At 39.9% G+C, this 20,059-nt stretch overlaps 1 protein-coding gene across 1 annotated transcript in view; it reads right to left on the minus strand.

The window, feature by feature from the left end:
- Positions 1-20,059, minus strand: part of Dock10 (dedicator of cytokinesis 10) — a 249,623-nt gene that overhangs the window by 12,869 nt on the left and 216,695 nt on the right. Inside the window, exons 42-52 of the mRNA XM_032901452.1 lie at positions 18,210-18,347; positions 16,870-17,052; positions 15,755-15,865; positions 14,714-14,929; positions 13,292-13,349; positions 12,892-12,990; positions 11,060-11,166; positions 8,749-8,871; positions 8,498-8,611; positions 6,970-6,975; positions 143-289 (exon numbers count right to left, since the gene is read on the minus strand). Coding sequence (XP_032757343.1) covers positions 143-289; positions 6,970-6,975; positions 8,498-8,611; positions 8,749-8,871; positions 11,060-11,166; positions 12,892-12,990; positions 13,292-13,349; positions 14,714-14,929; positions 15,755-15,865; positions 16,870-17,052; positions 18,210-18,347 — 1,302 coding nt within the window. The remainder of the gene's footprint in view (positions 1-142; positions 290-6,969; positions 6,976-8,497; positions 8,612-8,748; positions 8,872-11,059; positions 11,167-12,891; positions 12,991-13,291; positions 13,350-14,713; positions 14,930-15,754; positions 15,866-16,869; positions 17,053-18,209; positions 18,348-20,059) is intronic.

Raw genomic sequence — 20,059 nt, forward strand, 5'->3', positions numbered from 1 at the left:
TCGAAATCCAACCAATAAGCAAAACGTCTCAAACACCTTGGATAGTTCATTTTGCATGATCAGCTAGGGAATTAAAACAGTAGCTAGAAAATACAAAGACCCTAGTCAAGTCCCATCGCGTGAACACTATTTGTCCCCTTACCTTGTTGGAGTCTTGAATTATCTTCACGTTGTCTGCCCCAAATTTGTCTGCATAGAGCTTGAGAAGTCTTTGGGAAATCTCCGAGAGACCTGTCAGCTTTGGCTCTTTGTAGATATACTCTTTACCTTCCTCCTCCTCAAAGAACCCCTAGGGGAGACACACAGCGAACCCCTGGCTTTATTAGAGAACTCCAGTGACAAATCACAAGCGACCAGAAAAAAAGCCATATTCTTTAAAAGAAAAAAAAAATTCCTGTCTTTCAGTTGTCTGAAGCCATTAATTAGCAGCCTATCAAGTTCAAACCAGAAAGGGAGAGTGTAACGAGCAGAGGATACTGTGTCGTAATCAGATAACAGCATGAGCATTCTCCCAGCCAGGGGAAGGAGTGTCAGCACATAGCCTCCACGTAGATTTCCTACTTGGAGAAATCAAAGGAAGAATTTGTTTGCATCTTAAGTTGGAGGAAGAATGCCCTCTTGTGGTAGTCTTAAATAGAACACAACATTTTGAGTGATGTTTGACAGTTTTTTAGAGCATTCATTACCATTTTATGTCCTCTGTAAGTCTTTAAACGTAGACCAGGTGACACCATATGGCACTCGAGGGTACCGAAATGTGTTACTATATGTTCCCACACCATCTTGGGTGAAGACCCGTGACACTTTGCAGTGTTATTGTGACAGATACTGCACATGGTATGCCCCAATTACAGCTACTTAAAAGTATCCACATTAATATGTCTTCAAAGACTGTAGGGTACAAGCTAGTTACACATAACTTAACGACTCGCTTTTTAAAGTCTTGGAAAGCTAGAGTTTGTAGGACTAAAAATAACACCTGAGCCATCATTTTTATTTTATGAGAGCCCAGTGGGTTTTGGCCTTTATAAATCTGTCTGGTTTGAAACCAGGGAGAAAGAAGATTCCATTATGTGTGGATAACTAAGTGAGAAATTCCTTATAATTCATTCTCTTTGAAGAGACAGGAGCACGTCTCCTTCTGACCCTGTGGAATAAATGTGGGCTCAGAATACGAGATGAGTTGAGAGAGAAGACCCTACACGACTGGTTTCTTCTGATGGCCGAACTTACTTACAAATAAATTGATTTTGAGGTTTGTAAAACTACCGAGTCTAAGAATAAACAATTATTATTTTTTTATATTGTTTTTGAGGAGTTTGGGAGATGGCTCAGTGGTTAAGCATTTGGAAACAAGTTCGAGGATGGGAGATTTCAATCCGTAGAAGCCAGGGCTTAGGACTGCCTTCCTGTAGTTCTGGTCCCAGAAGATGGAGACACGGCCCCTCCGAGTAAGCTGGCCAGAAAGACCACCCACAGCAGCGATGTCTGGGGTTGTCTGAGAGACTCTGCCTCCTTGAAGAAGGGAGAAAGTTGTTCAAAATGATTTTCTTCCCAGCCTCCACATGCATTCACACACAAGTGCACTTAGACCTCTAACACATGTGTGTCCCATATACATATACACACACATAGACACAGACAAAAATGGAAGAAAAAAATCATTTTTGGCTAAAACATTCATTACTTGTGAAAATTATGGACAAATGTCCTAATGTGGTGTTTTCTCATGGATGGGGTAAAGTTATCTAAAAATAATGATTAAGCTCGACTGTCTGGTACAAATATTTGCATAGCCCTTGTTCTCATGGAAGTGTGATCATTGAGAGCTCATTATTCATCATAAAGGGCTAAAGGTTGGCAGAAGCCAGTGCCCAGATCCACTTCCCAGCCCTGTTCATGTCAAACAGGCACTTCCTGTCTGTTTGATTATCCTCCTAATTGACATTGGGTTCTCAGTGTGTAAGACAAGCATGTGCAGCTTTTGACACATTGGCCTTTAGGACGGGGGTTGCTGTATTTGCTGCTGAATGAATAGAAGGATGAAAAAGGAAATTGTTCTTAGATGTATGTCTCAGAAAGATATGTTTCCCTTAAGTATACGTGGCAAAGGTCCCCTCGTTCGCTATAAAAAGTATAATATTGAAAAATTATCTGATAAATATTCAAACCCAAGTAGCTGATTTTGAATACCTGTGCAATCCTGAACTGCTAGAAGGTGGCCTATGATAGAAACATAGAAAGCTGAAATGCTGTTTCTGACCATCCCCCTAGACACTGTGTAGGGGTGAGAGAGGCTGGCTCTCTGTCCATGGGACAGCTGCCTATTCTGTTTCTTCCACTGATGACGAGATCTTTGCCAGATTCAAGGTCAGGAGTCAGTAGCTAAAACTGACAGACTGACAGATCAGAGGAGTGAGACTTGGGAAGGCAAACACCAGAATTCCCAAAGGGTCTTAGCCAAAGCAACGTTTACAATTTCAATTGCAACAGAGGGAAAAACAATGACTTCAAGTTTCAGGAAAAGACTTTACTCCCATTCCGATCCCTATCTCTTCCACATTCCACTCCCAACCTAGCATGGAGAGACATTTTCATGGTGGATTTTCTTCCTGACAAATTTTTCCTGGTTAGCAGGGAAACAGTAAGAATCCTTTTGGGGGGTTGGGGGATTTAGCGAGTGGGTAAAGGGTTTCCCAGGAAGGGGAAAGCCCCTGGGTTGGGCCCCCGGACCAAAAAAAAAAAAAAAAAAAAAAAAAAAAGAAGCAGACTTTTGTTGTGGCTATCGTGATTTTGCAACCTGTGTCTTTCTTTCATGAGAAACCAGGGTCCTGGGTCTGCAGGATGGAGAACACATTTGGACCGTGTTAGGAGCTCCTAGGTACACGGTCTGCTCTACAAAGAACCATTAGTGAGTATTTGCTATGGCTGTGATGATGAATAATAGCAAGTTGAAATGCTGTTTCCAACCATTCCCCTAGACACTGTAGGGATGAGAGAGGTCTGGCTCTCTGTTCGTGGGACATCTGCCTATTCTGTTGCTTCCACTGCTGACGAGATCTTTGCCAGATTCAAGGTCAGGAGTTGGTAGTTGAAACTGACAGACTGACAGATCAGAGGAGTGAGACTTGGGAAGCTGTGTGATGAAAAGATATCACTGTCTCCAAACAGGTTGAGTTTTGCTTGTATGTCAAGCTTACTGCAATTTCTTTGCTTCAGAATACAATCTCCAGCATCTCTTGAATAAGAACTGTAACCATGTCTACTGATGTGCATCACAATATTTGGGTAACTGACTGACTGGTGAGAAACAAGCCTTATGACTTTTTCCTTTTACAGTTTTGTTTTGGTGATATGTATATGATGAATGACCGTGTGTGTGTGTGTGTGTGTGTGTGTGTGTGTGTGTGTGTGTGTGTGTGTGTGTGTGTATACTCGTGTGTGCGCATGTATTTGGATCCAAGGCCAACAGTGAATATCTTTCAAGTTTTAGTTTTTGAGACAAGGCTTTTTATGGACTCTGAAGCTTAAAGGTTTGACCAGGCTAGGTTGTCAAATCACTGAGCTCCAGGTTTCTGTCTCTACTCTCTCAAGGCTGGGGTTACAGTTTGTGTTGCCTTGCCTAGTTTTTCATGGCAGTTCTGGGGATCTGAATTTGCTTACACAGCAAGCACTTTGATACTGAGCCATTTCTCTAAACCCTGAGTGTGTGTGAGTCACACCAACGGCAGCTATGGAAACGTTTCGAAAGGATCCTTACCTTTTGATAGGGAACCCATCAAAGCTGGCAGAGGCCACTGAGCTGCAAGGGCATGATCCGAGGGAAAGCTTCCCTCTCAGACAGGCCCACAGGGTCAATGATTTACAAGTGGAATATGGGTGATGCAAACCAAGAGGCAGTCTCCCACTAGCTTTGTGTCCAGGTTGGCTGCATTTTCAGACAATGGGAAATGTGGCGTGTACATTGCTCTAGCTGGTTTGATTTTGTTTCCAAAGGCATCTGATAATGCAGTATATGCCTTAATGTGTTGTCCTTTTGAAGCAGCACATTCTAGTTAAACAAGTAATTGGGGTCAGTAGAGGTAACACACATAGACCGTGAAACCTCAAGGCAGCAAATATGGATAAAAATCTGCTTCAATGAAATGACAAATAAAATTATTGATTCCTTCTAGATTTTCCTTTGTAAGTTCTTCAGAATATTGAGGTGCTCTTGGCTTAGAACTAGGATGTCAAATATAAGAGCTCCTGCTACAGAATGGTCCAGAGTTCACAAATAAAACAATGCAGTCCAAGAAGAATCAGTGCAGAAAACGTTAGTAGTAGGCTAGTGGGAAGACACAGAAAGACAGATATTGTTCCTGTTTTCCTATTTACCAGGAACATCACTGGTTATGTTTAAACTCTCTCTCTCTCTCTCTCTCTCTCTCTCTCTCTCTCTCTCTCTCTCTCTCATACACACACACACACACATACACACACACACACACAAGAAAGAGAGAGAGAGAGAGAAGAATAAAAGAGAGAGAGAGATGATGAATGGATAGATAGATCAGTGACTTTCACTGTAGGCAAGGAGCTGAAAGAGTATATCACATTCCAAAGTGGAGATGTTATTTACACAGGTATGTCCTCCCACCCCAAGTTCTTTTTCATTCACATTCTGAAATGCATCTATACCAAAGAAGGCACGATTGAGAGTCTGTAACCATTGATGCATTGAATAAATGTCCCCTACCAAGTGTTTTCAGCTAATTAATTCCAGGGGTAACTGATGTTTGAAGCTATGCAGCAAGCATTTGTTGGCTTGCATTCTTGCTAAAGGACAGCTCCTAAGGGTTTCACTGATTACAGGCAGCTTGATTGCTACGGCTGTTTCCTTGCTCTGGCAATGGATCCTTGAGGGAACTTGGAGGGATGCTTTCTGTAGGCTGCTAGATCTGTAGTCAGTGATGCCAGTTGCTGTGTGAGAAATTCCATGCTAGGCATGACTTGCATGTTTTTACAGAGAAAAGTCCCTGCTGTGAGAAAAGAGTTTTCAATTTGTTTGCTAACACCTGAGTCATTGCAAACCTGGTTAATATTAAATACCTTGGCCAGTACAATTAAATGAAAACGCTTGTCCACAGAGGACTCTAATGTATCCTCAAAGGATGTCGTATAGACCTAGAGCCTATTTCATGTTATATTCACATCATCTTTTTACAAAGATGCATTAACATGGATGATGTGGAAAGGCGTGTTTTAGAGGAATATAAAATGCCATCTTGAATAAGAAGTTCGTTTTTTGAGGATGGGTATTATGCTAATCATACACCCTGTGGTTCCCTTCTGAGCTCTTGAAACCTGTATTCTGCACAGGTTCAGGAGGATGTGCCAAGTCTACTTTTGGTTTGCTTCTCATCAAGGAAAAGGAATGGAAGTATCTATTCCAGTTGAATACCGCAATTCACACTTGCTGGTTGGCGCCCTGCTGTGTGCATTTGAATTCATTTGCATAATGATCATTAAAGCTCTAATTTGCAGCTTGTCGGGATGAACACCACAGGCTCTGTTGTTCAAAGGTAGCTGATGAGGAAACCTATGGAGGGCCATGTTTAGGCAATATGATGAGATCTGGACATCATGACAAAATGGTTTCTCTAATTAAGCTCTAATTGAAATTATTTTTCTTAACCAAAGGCCACTGATAGTCCTGCCACTGTTACAAAAGAAGTCAGATGCACCCGTGGCATGTTTTAAAGAAGTCTTCAAAACAAGCAAAGTTAGATCTTTTGAAAGCAGCATCCCCCAATGGCCCCCTCTGTCTATTTAGTACATGGTTTTCTGAGTATTTTTCTAGTAGGTCAGTTAAGGACTCATGAGTCCAAGTTTGTAAATGAAGGTATAAAATGCTCAGATGACATGGAGGTGGGAAGGAATTTAAAGAATTAACAAAAAATATGTATTGTTCAGCTAAGAAGAGCTAAATGATGACAGTATGGATATTGAAACAATGTTACTTTCTACCTTAATGGACAATAATTATATCAAACCATATAAAGAAATCATTTTTGTAGGATAACATAATGGCCAAAGATAGGCAATTTCAAAGATTGTTTTCCTGAGAGTTCTTGATATTGGCAAGTAATTTCTGCCCTGACTATGTTCTAGATAGCTCTTTACCTCTTTCTGTATCTCTGAAGACTTTGCCTGATGGGTGAAGATTTCTCCTCCTTGATTCTTTGTGTTTGGAATTGCTACGGTCACCTCTCAAAATGATCAGAATCTAACACAGAGCCCTACCTCTCAAAGGGATTCCCTGTAAAGGACTCTGGAAAGAACTGTAGTTCCTTGTAAACAGCCATTATTTCAACTTCTGATTCTTTTCAATGCCATAAGGCAATGGTTCTCAACCTGTGGGTCCTGACCCCTTTGGGGGGGGTCTTACATATCAGATACCCAACAAATCAGATATTTGCATCACAATTCATAACAATAGCTAGATCACAGTTATGAAGTAGCAAATAATTTTATGGTTGGGGGTCCCCACAACAGGAAGAACTGTATCAAAGGGTGTTAGGAAGGTTGAGAGCCACTGTCGTAAGATTTGTTTCATGATAGATCAAATAAGCAGGTGATCTCCAGTATTAAGTTTATTCTGCATCTATTTAAACTACGTGCTATTCATATCTATCTTGTGTATGTATAAAGCTTCTAGATTACATCCTCTACTTTTTTGGAGAAAGATAGTGTGCATAAAAATGATACTCTTTTCTTTTTTTCTTCTTTTTTGTAATTCAGGTAACTGAAATAAACAGCATTTAGCTCAAGAAATGAAAGATGTTTCCCAAAAGAAATCAAAGCAGCTCTCTTGCTCTTTATATCAAATGTTGACCTGTCCAAACGTGTTAAGGTTCAGTCAAGCTGTCAGGAGGGAAGTGTGAGGATGATTAGTGCATGCAAGGGATACAGAGAAGATGGACTTACCACAGCCTGGAACATTCAAGACCAAAGGAAGAAAAGAGCAAACATCTGCATTAAAAACTAGCTGGGAGGCAGCAAGTTTTCCTTCCTCCCACGCACCAGTTTGCATCTCACACGCGGGTTTGCATGACCAGGGCACTAATGGAACTTCACTTTCTTTTCATTGGCAAGATCACCCAAAGATTTGCCATTAGATGCTGGCTAGCAAAGCGCCCCCTACAGGCCGCTGCTCTGCTGCTGGGTTAGCCTGAGTTTTTCCTCCAGTCATTCAACCCCTGGATCCATTTCTTGGTGCGATTTTCTGTTATTCTTGCTAACGCTCCGCCAAGGCCAGACATTGTTAATTTCCTCCTTAAATACCATCTCCTCTCGAGGGTCCTTTATATATATATTTCTTCTTCCTCAACAGAGACACTGAAGCTAGCTAACATTTTTCATATTCCCTTTCCACATGTCTTTTCCTTGTAGACTGTTCTCATTCACACTAGGTTTCTCTGTCTCTGCAGTTGCGATGCTGTTTAGAACTGAGAAAAATCCAGGGAGGATGAGATTGACTGTGGAGATAACTACCTATGGGTCCTTTCCAGGTAGACAGAATCAGAAGTTAGTCTTAAAGCTGTCTTTGGTGATCCCAGGAAACTTTGTTTTGCTAAATGCTTAAGTGGGAAAGTATCTAATCAGAAGGACCAGACTCTTATCTGTAGCTTTAACAGATTCTGAGGAGAACTAGAAGCTGTGAGCAATGGTACCTCACACAAGGGAGAGGAAAGCAAGAGGTCCGAGAGCCACCATGAATATAAAATAGGTCAGTGCATCTGTCCACAGACGTCAGAAAGACTTCTGCTGAGACAGAAGGGTGCCACAGCCTTTCAGAAAAGGGACTGTGATGTTCCTGGGTTTATACCATTTAAAGCACCACTATGCAGAGAAATTCATGCATTAGTGTGTGACATCTCTTCAGGCCAACGCGATGGCTGGCTAGCAAATTTAACCTGATTCATTGCTGATGCAGTGCATTGAGACAGATGACTTTAAAATAACGGTGGCCTGTGACTTAGGAAAGAATGTAGCCCTGTGACAGTCTGCTTTGGAACAAACGGGAGATACAACGTACAAGACTGTAAAGTCAATGGTTGGAAAGGGTGGTCAATTTATAGACTATGATGGATGCTATTCCTTAAGGCATGTCTGATTGGATTTCACTTTAATCTGTCACATACACCTGTTAGGTATATTAGGATAAAATGAAAAGCAGAGAATAATTAAAAAGAAGCCTCTTCTACTCCCAAAAGTTAGAGATCGCCCTTTTTTTTTTTAAAGCTTAACTTGTAGTAAGTTTCATGGATTTCTCTCTATTTGAGCTTAATACGTTCTTATGGGTAAACTGATAAACAGTCACGTCCATAGAAACACCCATATAGGTCCGGACTAATCCCTCCCCGGTCTACTGTGCATGTCATCAGATGTCTTATAAAGAATAGAAGACGGCAACCTGAACGTGGTCAGGCCACGTTCCTTCTGACAAACTTACCTGCCCATAAAACGCCACTCTATAGTAACGACCAAACAATCGCTTCTCCGAATTCACCACCTCTGCCACTTTCAGATAGGACCGGTGGATATCATAATAGAGGTCCGATAATTTCTGAAACCAAAAACCAGAGGGATTTTTTTTTTTGAGAAAAATGCTGACGCAAAAGAGAACATGTTATATTTCAATTCTGTACACCATTGGTCAAAGTAAAAAAGGCTTGTGGCTTTGCAGGGCTGTAGGTCACATACTTTGAAGTCCCGTTGCTTTTCGAAGACCGCAATGATGGGTTTATTGACATCAGCAATGAGTTCGTATCGTTCAGACTTCCAAAGGAACTCAACGCACATGTACAGTTGCTCCACCAGGATATTCTGCAAGTTCCCCAGAGAAAAGGATGTTTATTTTAAAAAATATGTTTAAAGATGTGGCTCATTTCTGAAACTTGGTTCTGAAACTGTCTGAGCCTTAAGTCTTTTCACAATGTGATTTTTCATTTCCTGATCTTCATTACTGACATTTACAGCCCACCATGAGATCGCAGTGCCATCTTGGATTTCCCCCTCTCCTTCTCATGGTCCACTAACTCATGAAGCAGGCGTACTAAGCTCAGATCTTTTCAGTTCTTTTCATTGTTGTTGTCATTGATGGTTATTTCCTGCTCCTGCCCCTTTCACTCCTAGACCTGGGGCAGTGTTCTAGCAAACAAGTGTTTCTCTCTAATGTCTGCTCTAAGTGATATTTATTCCTTTTTAAAACATAAATCCACTCATGAGATCTCCACGCCCATAAGCCTTTGTGGAAGTCCAGTTTATATAACATTATCTGTTCTCTCCAGACTGACACTCAAGGTGGTCCACAACCCCTTCTTAGCACCCTGCCCTTGTGTTTTTTGTTTTTTAAATCTGGCTCCAACTTTCTACCTCTCTCTCCCCATCCTTACAGTGCTTTGGTCCTCTACGTCAATGCCCATGCTGCTGCAGCACACGCTAGAACATTCTTTCCCTGTGACACCTTGTAGTAAGAATTGTAGAATTAAAAAAACACAGAAATACTATAAGAATAGGTTTTGTTTTAATCCCATGTATGGGATATGGGGCTACTTCAGAGTGTCCACAGCAGCGGACTATGATTTGCCTGGTGCTTTGGCTGGGGTGTGATTTTGACAGCTGCAGATAGTTTCTATGATTGTATGACATCTGGAATTCTGGGGACTTTTTAGAGGGTGTATAAATGCTAGGGCCCTGAGAGGCCAGTTAGGTTGTTGGTTGGTTGTTATTGGTCACAGTTTGTTAAGTTGTCACTCACAGAGAAGAAACAACAAGAAGAAATCAGACATCCTGGTGGCAAAGATCAAATTTGACCCGGGGGGAAGTTTGATCAGTGGGAAATGGTCTAATGATAACAATGCCTTCGTCCCAACCCCTGATTTTATTCAAGGATCTCTTTCCTTTCTCCTCTGTCTTTCCATTCTCCCTTAGCTAGTGTTAGGGTGTTCAATGGGTGGAAGAAAAGGGAAGAACCACTCACAGAGTAGGAAAAACTAGCTACAATAACTTGTTCTACCTAATATCCATATTTATAATAAAATTTAGAGATCTTTTACTGATGCCCAGTCACCTCTCTATTACGACCACTTTCATGTAGAAAACTGTCATCTTCTAATTACAAAAATACAATGCCTCAATTTATAGTCACTGGGTATCTATTCGGAACTGGCTGCTTTTCACATTGAATGAACTTTTTATTTCCAAAATTCTGAATTATTTAAAAGCAGGGATTGCTTTCCTGCCCTTAATACAATGTCTTTCATAGTGGTGGTAGTTTAATTACTGTGTCAAACTGTGTGAAATCATATTATCTGTAAAGCAAGTTTATAATATTGTTTGAATATTTTTGACAGTATCTTTTTAAAATTTACTATAGTCGTATACAGTATGCACAAAGCTAAAGTTCATAAAAAGCCATCTTCCAGATTTGCATTTTTCCACATTTATATATCATTCAGACTTAAAAAAATTAGCTCATGGAATATTGTATTTCTTGGTGAAGGAAACTCTTGTTTTATTCACCAGAATTGTTGTTATGTGATTCCCGCTAGAGAACTCCTTTTTTTCATGAGAACTAGCCAGCTTATAGATCAAAGGGCTTTCCCATAAAAAATGTGAGCCCTTTTATAGAACCAAATTTGTAAATAAGTAAACATGTGTCAGAAATTGCTGTGCCAAGTTATATTCATATCATCTAACATTAGCATCCTCACTACATTGTATCAGCACATAGAGATTGGGTATCTTATGGAAGAGCACACGGTATACATCTGAGTTCATTGGAGCGAAATAAATCAGGCCTGGCTTAAAATTTCAATGAAGATTATGCTTGATCCAAGGAGCTTGATATGCATTAATCGTATTAATCTCTATCTTAGTTGAGTCTCAGCATCACTTTATTTATTGAAGTCATAATGCAGAACTACATTTTCCGACTTTTGAATGCACATAAAAATCACAATTCACTGCATTTTAAAATTTCATCAACGACAGTAGATCACTCGTGTCTAACCTCGTTGTACGGGGTGTCTTGCATTCCAGAATCCTCTTTCATTGCTCCCTCTTCTTTAATGTTTGGGGTGATGCTCAGAAAGGCTGGCCATCCCATCGAGAACATGCCTTGGGAGGGGATCAAGGACAATGAAACATTATCGTAGGCAATTTGTACTGGGGTTAGAACATGGCTTGCTTCTTGAGGTTAGTCTCGGCAGTATCATAACACATGACGGTTAGATCATGGTTCTGGCATTGCCCGTGTCCACTGATCAATTAACCAATCAATCTATCTATCTATCTATCTATCTATCTATCTATCTATCTACTATCTATCTATCTATCTATCTATCTATCTATCTATCTATCTATCTTTTTAATCAAGTGCACATTTTAAGAAAGGAATCCCTTCTCCAGCTCCGAAACTTCATAACATAAAATCATATTAGAGATTTCAAATATATCAATGGGGTTCAGATATGTGCTGATAAAGATCAATACATGTTCATGAGGCATGGGGGTTCACCTTCCCATTTCAGTGCCCATTCCTAAGTGTATCCCTTTTCAACAGATATGACATAGCATCGCCGGAATTACCTTCCATATAACATGGACTGTTTAAAATGCTCGAGGATTGAAAAATCACTGAAGTAACTAGGACACAAACTGACACTTGAGTTTTATCGGTTTTCTTCAGTTTGGATTTAGAGAAAATGTGAAAGTCTTTTATGTTGCTCTGCAGAATCGAAAGCCAATAAATGGCTGAGTCAGCAGGGCATATTAAATCAATAAAGTGATGGCTTGCATATAAAGACTAGTGTGCATATGGCACGCAACAGTAAGAAGGGTTTTAAGGTGGAGCTACTCCTCTGAGTAGATCTGTCTTTAACGAGGGCCCCGAGCAAGAGACCTCACTATCTCATTGTTCGTTTAGGTGATTTGGTTCTAATGCATTATTTGGAAAATCCACTGTGACCTTTTTGAAAATGTACTCAAGTTTAAATGACTAGGAATGGAATTCATTGTGCTTCTGAAATATTGAAAATCAAAGTCCATTTTCATTTTGCTTGGGTATTTTGATTCGAACTCTACACTGAGTTTTCAACGGCAATTTGCAAGTTGAAATAATGTTATCGTGTAGATTGTTGTTCAGAAACTTTGGACTTGAAAGAACGTTTAAAGATTTTAGATTTTAGATAAAATGTATGAATGGTACAGCCACATTTTTACACAAAGTATAGTTCTTTTAAAATGTTATTTTAGACCATGAAAGTGGATATTTTTTAATGAAAGTAAATAAATATTATCAATCATATATTATAAATTGTTAGAGTAAATTATTATTATTGTTATTATTGTTGTTAATTTTGCAATGCTGGAAATCAAACACCAAGGCTTATACTTGCTAGGCAATTACTCTATCACTAAGATACACAGTCTTTAAGAAGTAAAATATAACATACCGATCATTTACATCTATGTAAATGTTTCTGTGTACATTCTTACTTTGAATAAACTATTACACTCAAACTAGATTCTTCTTGCAGGTTTGCACTGTTTTTCAATTTCAAGCAAAGATTTTTAATGGCAAGCCAGCAAGCAGATAGGCATGACCATAAATCCTAATCCTGGTGACTGGATAATATTCTATTTGCTGAGAACGGAGAAGAAAGCTAAACTTGTAAAGTTTAGGATGTGGTTTCTCAGTGGTCTTTTTATACAGTAAATTCTGTTGGCCTGATTTCAGGTCATGGCTTTTGCATCTAAGAAGACATTTACGGAAGTTTCCTGAAGCTGTAAAGTTGATTTCCTCAGCATCAAGGGCAAATGAGCACAGTTAGATCCACTCACTTCCTCCGCCCGGAGTTGTTAGTAATAAGTTGCTATCACAGGGGTGGGCGTCTTCTGGAAGCAGGGGTGGTGTGCAAATCTTTTCCATTTTCCAGTAACCTATGGCAGCGTAAGATGAGGTTAGGGCATGACCGAATGTTCTTGTTAATACAAGTTTATGGAACCACACATTGTTAATCAACGAGACATCAGAATCATCATTTTGAACCAAGAAGTTGACCATCCAGTTAGCTTCACCGCACATCAGATGAATATGCCGGTGGCATCAACGAATTGAAAATATTAAAGTACAGCATAATAATAAATATCTATAAAAGTGAAAGTCGGTTTAATGAATTTATGTGGTTAGGTTCCAGTACAATGGTCTCCAGGCTCTACCCCCTTTACAAGGCCCTCTTACCCTTGCGCTTCAGGTATTCTGCGATAAGCGCGGCTATATGGATGTAACACATAGCAGCCTATAAGAGAACACAAAATGGGGATTTCAGGGACAGATCGAACTTTTCATGAAACCAGTGGTTTCCTGAGGGGAGTCAGTGTGCTCTCTCAGAATATGTCATGCAGACTAACTCTTCATTCTGAAAGAAGTGAAAACGTCAATCTATTGGACTTTTCCAAAGTTTGTCATCAAGAATAAAATACATATTTGGGATATTTTTGTCTCTCTGTCTTGATATAGATTTGAATGGGATGAATGAGCTATTCTAAACAACTTTCCCACAAAATGCCATTCCCTTCTTTATGAATATCTCATCATAATTTATGGCTTTTTAAAGGCTATGTATCTCTTTGCTTCTCAAATATATAGACTCTAGTATCTCGAGAAAAAATGGAAATAGAAAACATCTGCCTTCCCAATTTTTCTGCCTCTAATGCTGGCTCCTCTAGTTCCCCTCGCCTTTAGAACAGTTGCCTCTTCATTTAGTGCTCGCTTATATTGTGGACGCTAATGTAACAGGCAGATTCTCCTCAGACCGATTACATGGGGGATGTTTTATTTCTCCTCCAGAGGCTTTGACCACTGCTGTGTACTCTTGACTTTATGAAGGGCCCAGGCTTTCAGATTGCTTCTTTTAAGGGTTCATGAATGAATTTTTGCCATTTTAGGTTAAATTAATGCTAACTGGAAGTGTTCGCCAAGCCAGGATTCTGGTTTCTGTTCTAGATCTGATTACCAAAAGCTTATCTTTTAGGATTATCCTAGTTAAATTTTAGACATTAGGCATATCCTAGATAGACTTATCCCCTATTCCTAGGGGGGTATAGTTGTGAGGAAAGGCAGATCTTCGCTAGTGGTAACTCAGAAGCTCCTGGATGTTATAAATCACTATGCACAAATCCATCTAGCATTACAACTGCCACAGAAAAGTCAAGTATTGATTTACCATCTTCACACAGGGTACTTTCTTCTCCTTGGCTGATTCAGATGAACTTTGATAAACTTACCAAAGCAGCAAGCTTCCCTGTTCTACTCCAATTTCAGGGAATACATTTAAAAACACAGACTATTAACTCTGATATAAGTGTTAATTTTTGAGTACTTTTAACAATACCGTCTTTAGCTTCAAGTTTTAGACATCTATTCATGCACTACATTTCAAACAACTGATGTTGCCACCTCTATATCTAGCCACAGTCTGATGTCCTCTACTTAGAATCAGATGTCATTGAGCCCTACATATAAAGTAACTGCACTTGATATATAGATATATATTGGTGGAAAATATGGTGTGTTTTATGCTACATAGTATAAATTAAAAGCCAAATTATTCAGATAAGAAAGGCAATGTTGATGAAGAATGAGTGAGCCTTTGCTTATCACCTCAGACAGGTCTCCATTTCTTGCATGAATCTTGGCCATGCTTTCCAGCCAGGTCCTCCGTAGCTCAGGGGTACTTGCATAGGAGTTTGCTAGGCTATATTGGAGGTCCACCAGCATCTCAGGGTCCTTCTCATGCTCCTTCATCTGGGCTGTTGCCATCAAAACAGTCCTTATACGCTTAGTCAGATCTTTCACCTCTGCTGGGAAATTGCTGTTCTTTGGAAAAGAGAGAGCCTGGGTCACTATCTGTTCAGCATTCCTTTGTTAACTTTTACCACCTATTTTTATGTTTTATATAGTGCTCATAAATGTCTGCATCCTGTATATTGTGATTATGATTATATTTTATTGTCCTATAGCTCAACTTCCTTGTAATAGTTTCCTGGATGCCTTTGAAATTCAGTCCTCTCTGACTCTAGTCTAAGTCATTTAAACAAGTTTTAATGTCATTCCTATTGATGGCATGTGACCCTGGACTGACCAATCATATTCTTGATAAATATGCCACCAAAAGACATCCTATTTGACTTGAGTTGGTAGTGTTTGAAGAAGGGCTTTTCTACTCAGATTACCAGTGTCCTTATACTTTCAGAGGTGAATCCAGAGACAGCTATAAGTGAAACAATTGACTGATACAATAAAGCAATGGGTGGGGGGATACTTCAAAGTGCTCTCTTGATCTCTAGATCAAGCTATGATTTGAAGTCTTTTCCACCTTTAGTCTTTCAAAGGCACTAAAATAAGTAGAGGGAAAGATAAGTTTACTTATGATGATTATGAATAAATGATGATGCATTTGGAAAATTTTGTTATATAACAATTGAGCAAAGATCTCAGAAATTCCAGCTAAAACATCAAATACTGAATGTGTGAGAGCTAACAATTCCAATTTCAATAAGCAAAAAATATGAGTGGTCAAAATCTTGATAAACTATACACAGAATTCATAAATACCTCATGGTTTTGATATGTCAGGTTAAAAATACCACCCCATTTTATTTCTGATTCTTTAGAAAAAGAAGCCCATGAAGCAACTCTTACTTTCATCTGTTTATCTCCATTGGCAAAGTTGTTGGTGATGGCGAGGGAGTGTTGAAAGCGAGACCCTCCAATCCCCGCATCAGCTATTAACTGGCTCACTGCTTTGATGAGCTGGAAGGAAAAAGAGAAACGAACCTTCGAAACCAGAGGTTCTCAACCTTGCTAGTGCTATGACCCTTTAATACAGTTCATGCTGTGGTGGCCCCCAACCATAAAATTATTTTTGTTGTTATTTCACAACTGTGATTTTGTTACTGTTATGAATTGTAATGGAAATATCTGATATGAAGGATATCTGATATGTGACCCAAAGGGGTTGAGAACCACTGTTCTGAAGAAAAATGAACTTATGTTTTGTGTTCTATGGATGCGTGTGGGAAGATAAGCCTATGGCTGTATGGGTGCAGATGTACGGGTGGAGTCCAGAGGTCAACTTTGAATGCTGATCTTCAGATATCCTCCACGTTGTCATTTGAGACAGGATCTCTCATGTTCTAGAACTCACTAAGGTAGGCTAGACTAGCCCATGGGATCTTCTTGTCTCTGAGGCCTCAGTTCTGAGATTATAAGCATATACCATTGTACCTGGTTTTTAACATGGGTTTTATGGCTTGAACTCCTGTCTCCAGGCTTGCTAGGTATACACTCCACTGAGTCATTTCTCTAGTCTAGATACTATACCTTTAAGGAAATTGACTGAGCTAGATAAATACGCCATACATTTCTCCTAGAAAGTTCAACAAATGTCATTATTATAACTGTAAATACCCAAGGAAAGATGCAAGAATCTTATAATCTTGGGTTGCCTTGAAGAAAAATATGGATGTCTTTGGAATTTGGTTGGATTTGGCCTCCTAGATTAACCATGGCTTAGAGTTGTTTATTCCATGAGATTTTAGTGCATGAGCGGAAGAAACATAAGCTCAAGTGGCAATGTAAACTACAATCCGTTAATTTCTCCCCAGTTCTCCTCTTATGTAAACCAGGACCAAGTGTGCCGGGAGAGTGGAGTCTTGAACTCAGTTGAGAGGTTGCCTGGGAACAGGATGCTTTACTCCCTGCCCAAACACACCTGTTACTTTAATAACAACATTAATGAAAATGGTAGGACTTACTTGTAAGTGAGACCTGACAATTGACTTCTGCTTGTTAAATTCAAAGTTCTTCCTCATGAAGAAGTACAGAAGGGCTGAGGCTTCCATCTGAGTCAACCGTGACCTGTGGTTACAGCATTTTAGGACTTCATAGCAGAACGAGCCGCAGAGGTCAGCAGGCCCTTGGAAAAACGCTGAAGGGAACTAGAGGAATGGAAGAAGGAAGGAGTGAGCCATGTTCTTTCATGTTTCAAACTTGTAGACTAAAATGCTATCCAAAAATGTACTTTCTCCGTTTGCAACAGATGTAGGCATGCGTCTATCTTTGAAGTCCAGGTTCAGTAAGTTCTTCTCTTGCATTAATTATTCCCTTGTACTAATATTCTATGTGTTAATAACTGTCGGCAACCCAAAACACATGAGGCCTTTGAAATATTCCATTATTCATTTGACACTGTTATATCAGACTATATGCTGTTTATAGTCATCAAAGATGGCTGCTCTAGCTACTCAGTATAGAACCTTTAACCTGATTTTCTTTCTTTCTTTCTTCCTCCCTTCCTTCCTTCCTTCCTTCCTTTTTTTCAGCAAACTTTCTATGCTGAAGACAGAGCAACCACAGAATTGGTCACCAGATAATACCACGACATTTTGGTATTCCACTCATTTTGAGACAGCTGTTGGTAATTGGATCTAATGCTTTGTCTCATTTTGGCTCCCAAAAGCTGGGCTTCCAGTGTCAGTCTGGCCTGAGTGTCCCCTCCCATAGCTGCCTTTGATTGGTAATAAAGAATTGCTGTAAACCCAATGGCTGGGCAAGGAGACGGAGGCGGGACTTTTAGATTGCGCAGGCTGAGAGAGAGGGAAGGAGAGGGAGAATCACCATGACTCAGAGGGAGAAGGATCAGATTTAAGAGCTGCAGGAGAGAAAGCATCCTACAATGCAGGTGGAAAGGGAATGCAGCCTAATGAGGGGACTGCCCAGAATACAGCAGGGCAGCAAAGATAAAATATAGATCTAGAAGGAATACTGGAGGGAAGTGGGGAGGTTTAGAAGTGCTCAACCATTGAGCTAGTCAAGGTATATCAAAATTAGCTTGTGTGTGTGTGTGTGTGTGCGCGCGCGCGCGCGCTTCATTCGAGAATCCAGAGAACTCTTGAGTGGGTGAATTGCACACTTAACCTGCCAGGAGCCAAAGTGGTTTAACTAATTCACTGCTCCAACAGCAAATGACTAGTATCTAGTGAAACATAAATAGCATGAAACAGACCGTCTGCCCTGCACACTGAGAGATGCAAAGATTATTAAGTGCTAATTGTCACCTTGAGGTGAACTTTCCCTGAGACTGGAACATCCTTACCTTGCACACGAACAGCCTCAAAGAAGCAAACACGTGTTTCAGGGCTGAGGCTGACTGGTTGACTTGGAAAAACAGCATGTACGTATCAAAGACCCTTCTCATGAGTGAGTTTTGACAGTCGGACTGTTGGAGCTGTCTCTGAAATTCAGAAGAGCTGTTATTTAGGATCAGTAGAGGAGCAATTGCTTCCCTCCAGAAACCTTTATTATGTTCATACCGTGTGTTGAATACAATCCTGAGTGATAGAAGCCAATTCGGAGTGAGAAGAGATGATTCTTGAATGCTCTCAGGGAAGCTTATACAGTGGTGTCAAAACCAAACCGAACCAAACCAAACCCAGAGAGACAGTAACAGAAAGTGGTTGTGAATTACTTTGCTTAGGGGGCAGCGAGCAAAGACTCCTCCAGTGGATGAATGGGGGTGAAGGAATATGACTCATAGAGACCTGGGAGGATTGTCATGGAGTAAGAGCCTTGGGTTGGAGAGAAGCTTATGAATTCAAGGTTGAGAAAGAACAGAGTGGCTGGTGTGTGGCTAGTGGGTTGGGTCATGGGGAGAGGATGAGGTGGCAGATAGGCACTGGGGGGAAGCCCTTCAACTGTGTGCTATTCAAGGCGCATGGCCATCAGGGACTAAAGAACCAAACCCAGTTGTGTGTTTCTCCCGCCATGTTGGCATTTTGCTTGAAAGCAAGACTCTCTTAGTGCAATGCTCCTGGAGGGAGAAGTTTTGTTTAACAGATCTAACCTTTCCTGGTACAACTCTTAAAACGGGTTCATTTGGTTGAGCTGTAAATGTTTTTAGGAGCATTGTTAAAATGCATTGGTGGGAGAAACTGTATACATTCAGAAAGTACAATTGCATAAATTTGCCTTTGGTATACACCCATGAAGCCACCACCCCAGTCAAGAAAATCAAACATAAATTTTTGCAATCCTGTATGCCTGTCTTTTATCTCCATTCCTCTAATCAGTCACTGATCTGTTGCTTCTATTAAATGGTATTTTCTTTTCTTTTTTTTTTTTTCGGAGCTGAGGACCAAACCCAGGGCCTTGCAAGTGCTCTACTACTGAGCTAAATCCCCAACCCTTAATGGAACCCTTAATGGTATTTTCTAAGTGGAACGACAAAGTAGTCTTTTCTGGGTTGCCTTCTGAAGCTTCATGTATGGGATAGCCTGTGCATTCACTTTTTGATGTGCATGTTGGATTGTTTCCAGTGGCTTTTGTTATTTAAAATAAATATGTTATGCATACTTGTGTGCAAAGCCTTATATGGTTAGGTGCTTTTATTTCTCCTTGGTCAGGTTCTACTACCAAATGGTTGGTCACCCTGTAGGTATATAATTAGCATTTAAAATTATTATTCTTGTTTTAATTTATGTATATGTGTGTGTATGTGTAGTGTGCATGCGCGTGTATATATGTGTCTGTGTATGTCTGTGTGTGCATGCCATGTGTATGAAGATGTATGTATGTAGGATAGATGTTGGCATGAGATTCCTGGAACTGGTACTACAGCACCTGTGAGAGGTTCAGTGTGGGTGCTGGGAACTGAACTCAATACTCAACTATTAAGTTATCTCTCCAGCTCTATCATTCACTTTTAAAGAAACTACCAGTGTTTTTCCAAATTGTCTTTTCCCATTTGGAGTCTTACTTTCTGTGAATGACAATCACTATTTCTCTAAATATTTGTCAAAATGTGGTATGGATAGTATTGTTAGGATTAGAAATTTTATTAAGTATATCATGTTAACACCTCACCAATGTTGTATATATAAAACAAATAAGAAAAGATGCTTGGTATTAGAGATTTTTTTAAAAATATAGTCATCAGTTAAAGCATAG

The sequence above is a fragment of the Rattus rattus genome, chromosome 4, assembly GCF_011064425.1.
Source record: "Rattus rattus isolate New Zealand chromosome 4, Rrattus_CSIRO_v1, whole genome shotgun sequence".
NCBI lineage: Eukaryota > Metazoa > Chordata > Mammalia > Rodentia > Muridae > Rattus > Rattus rattus.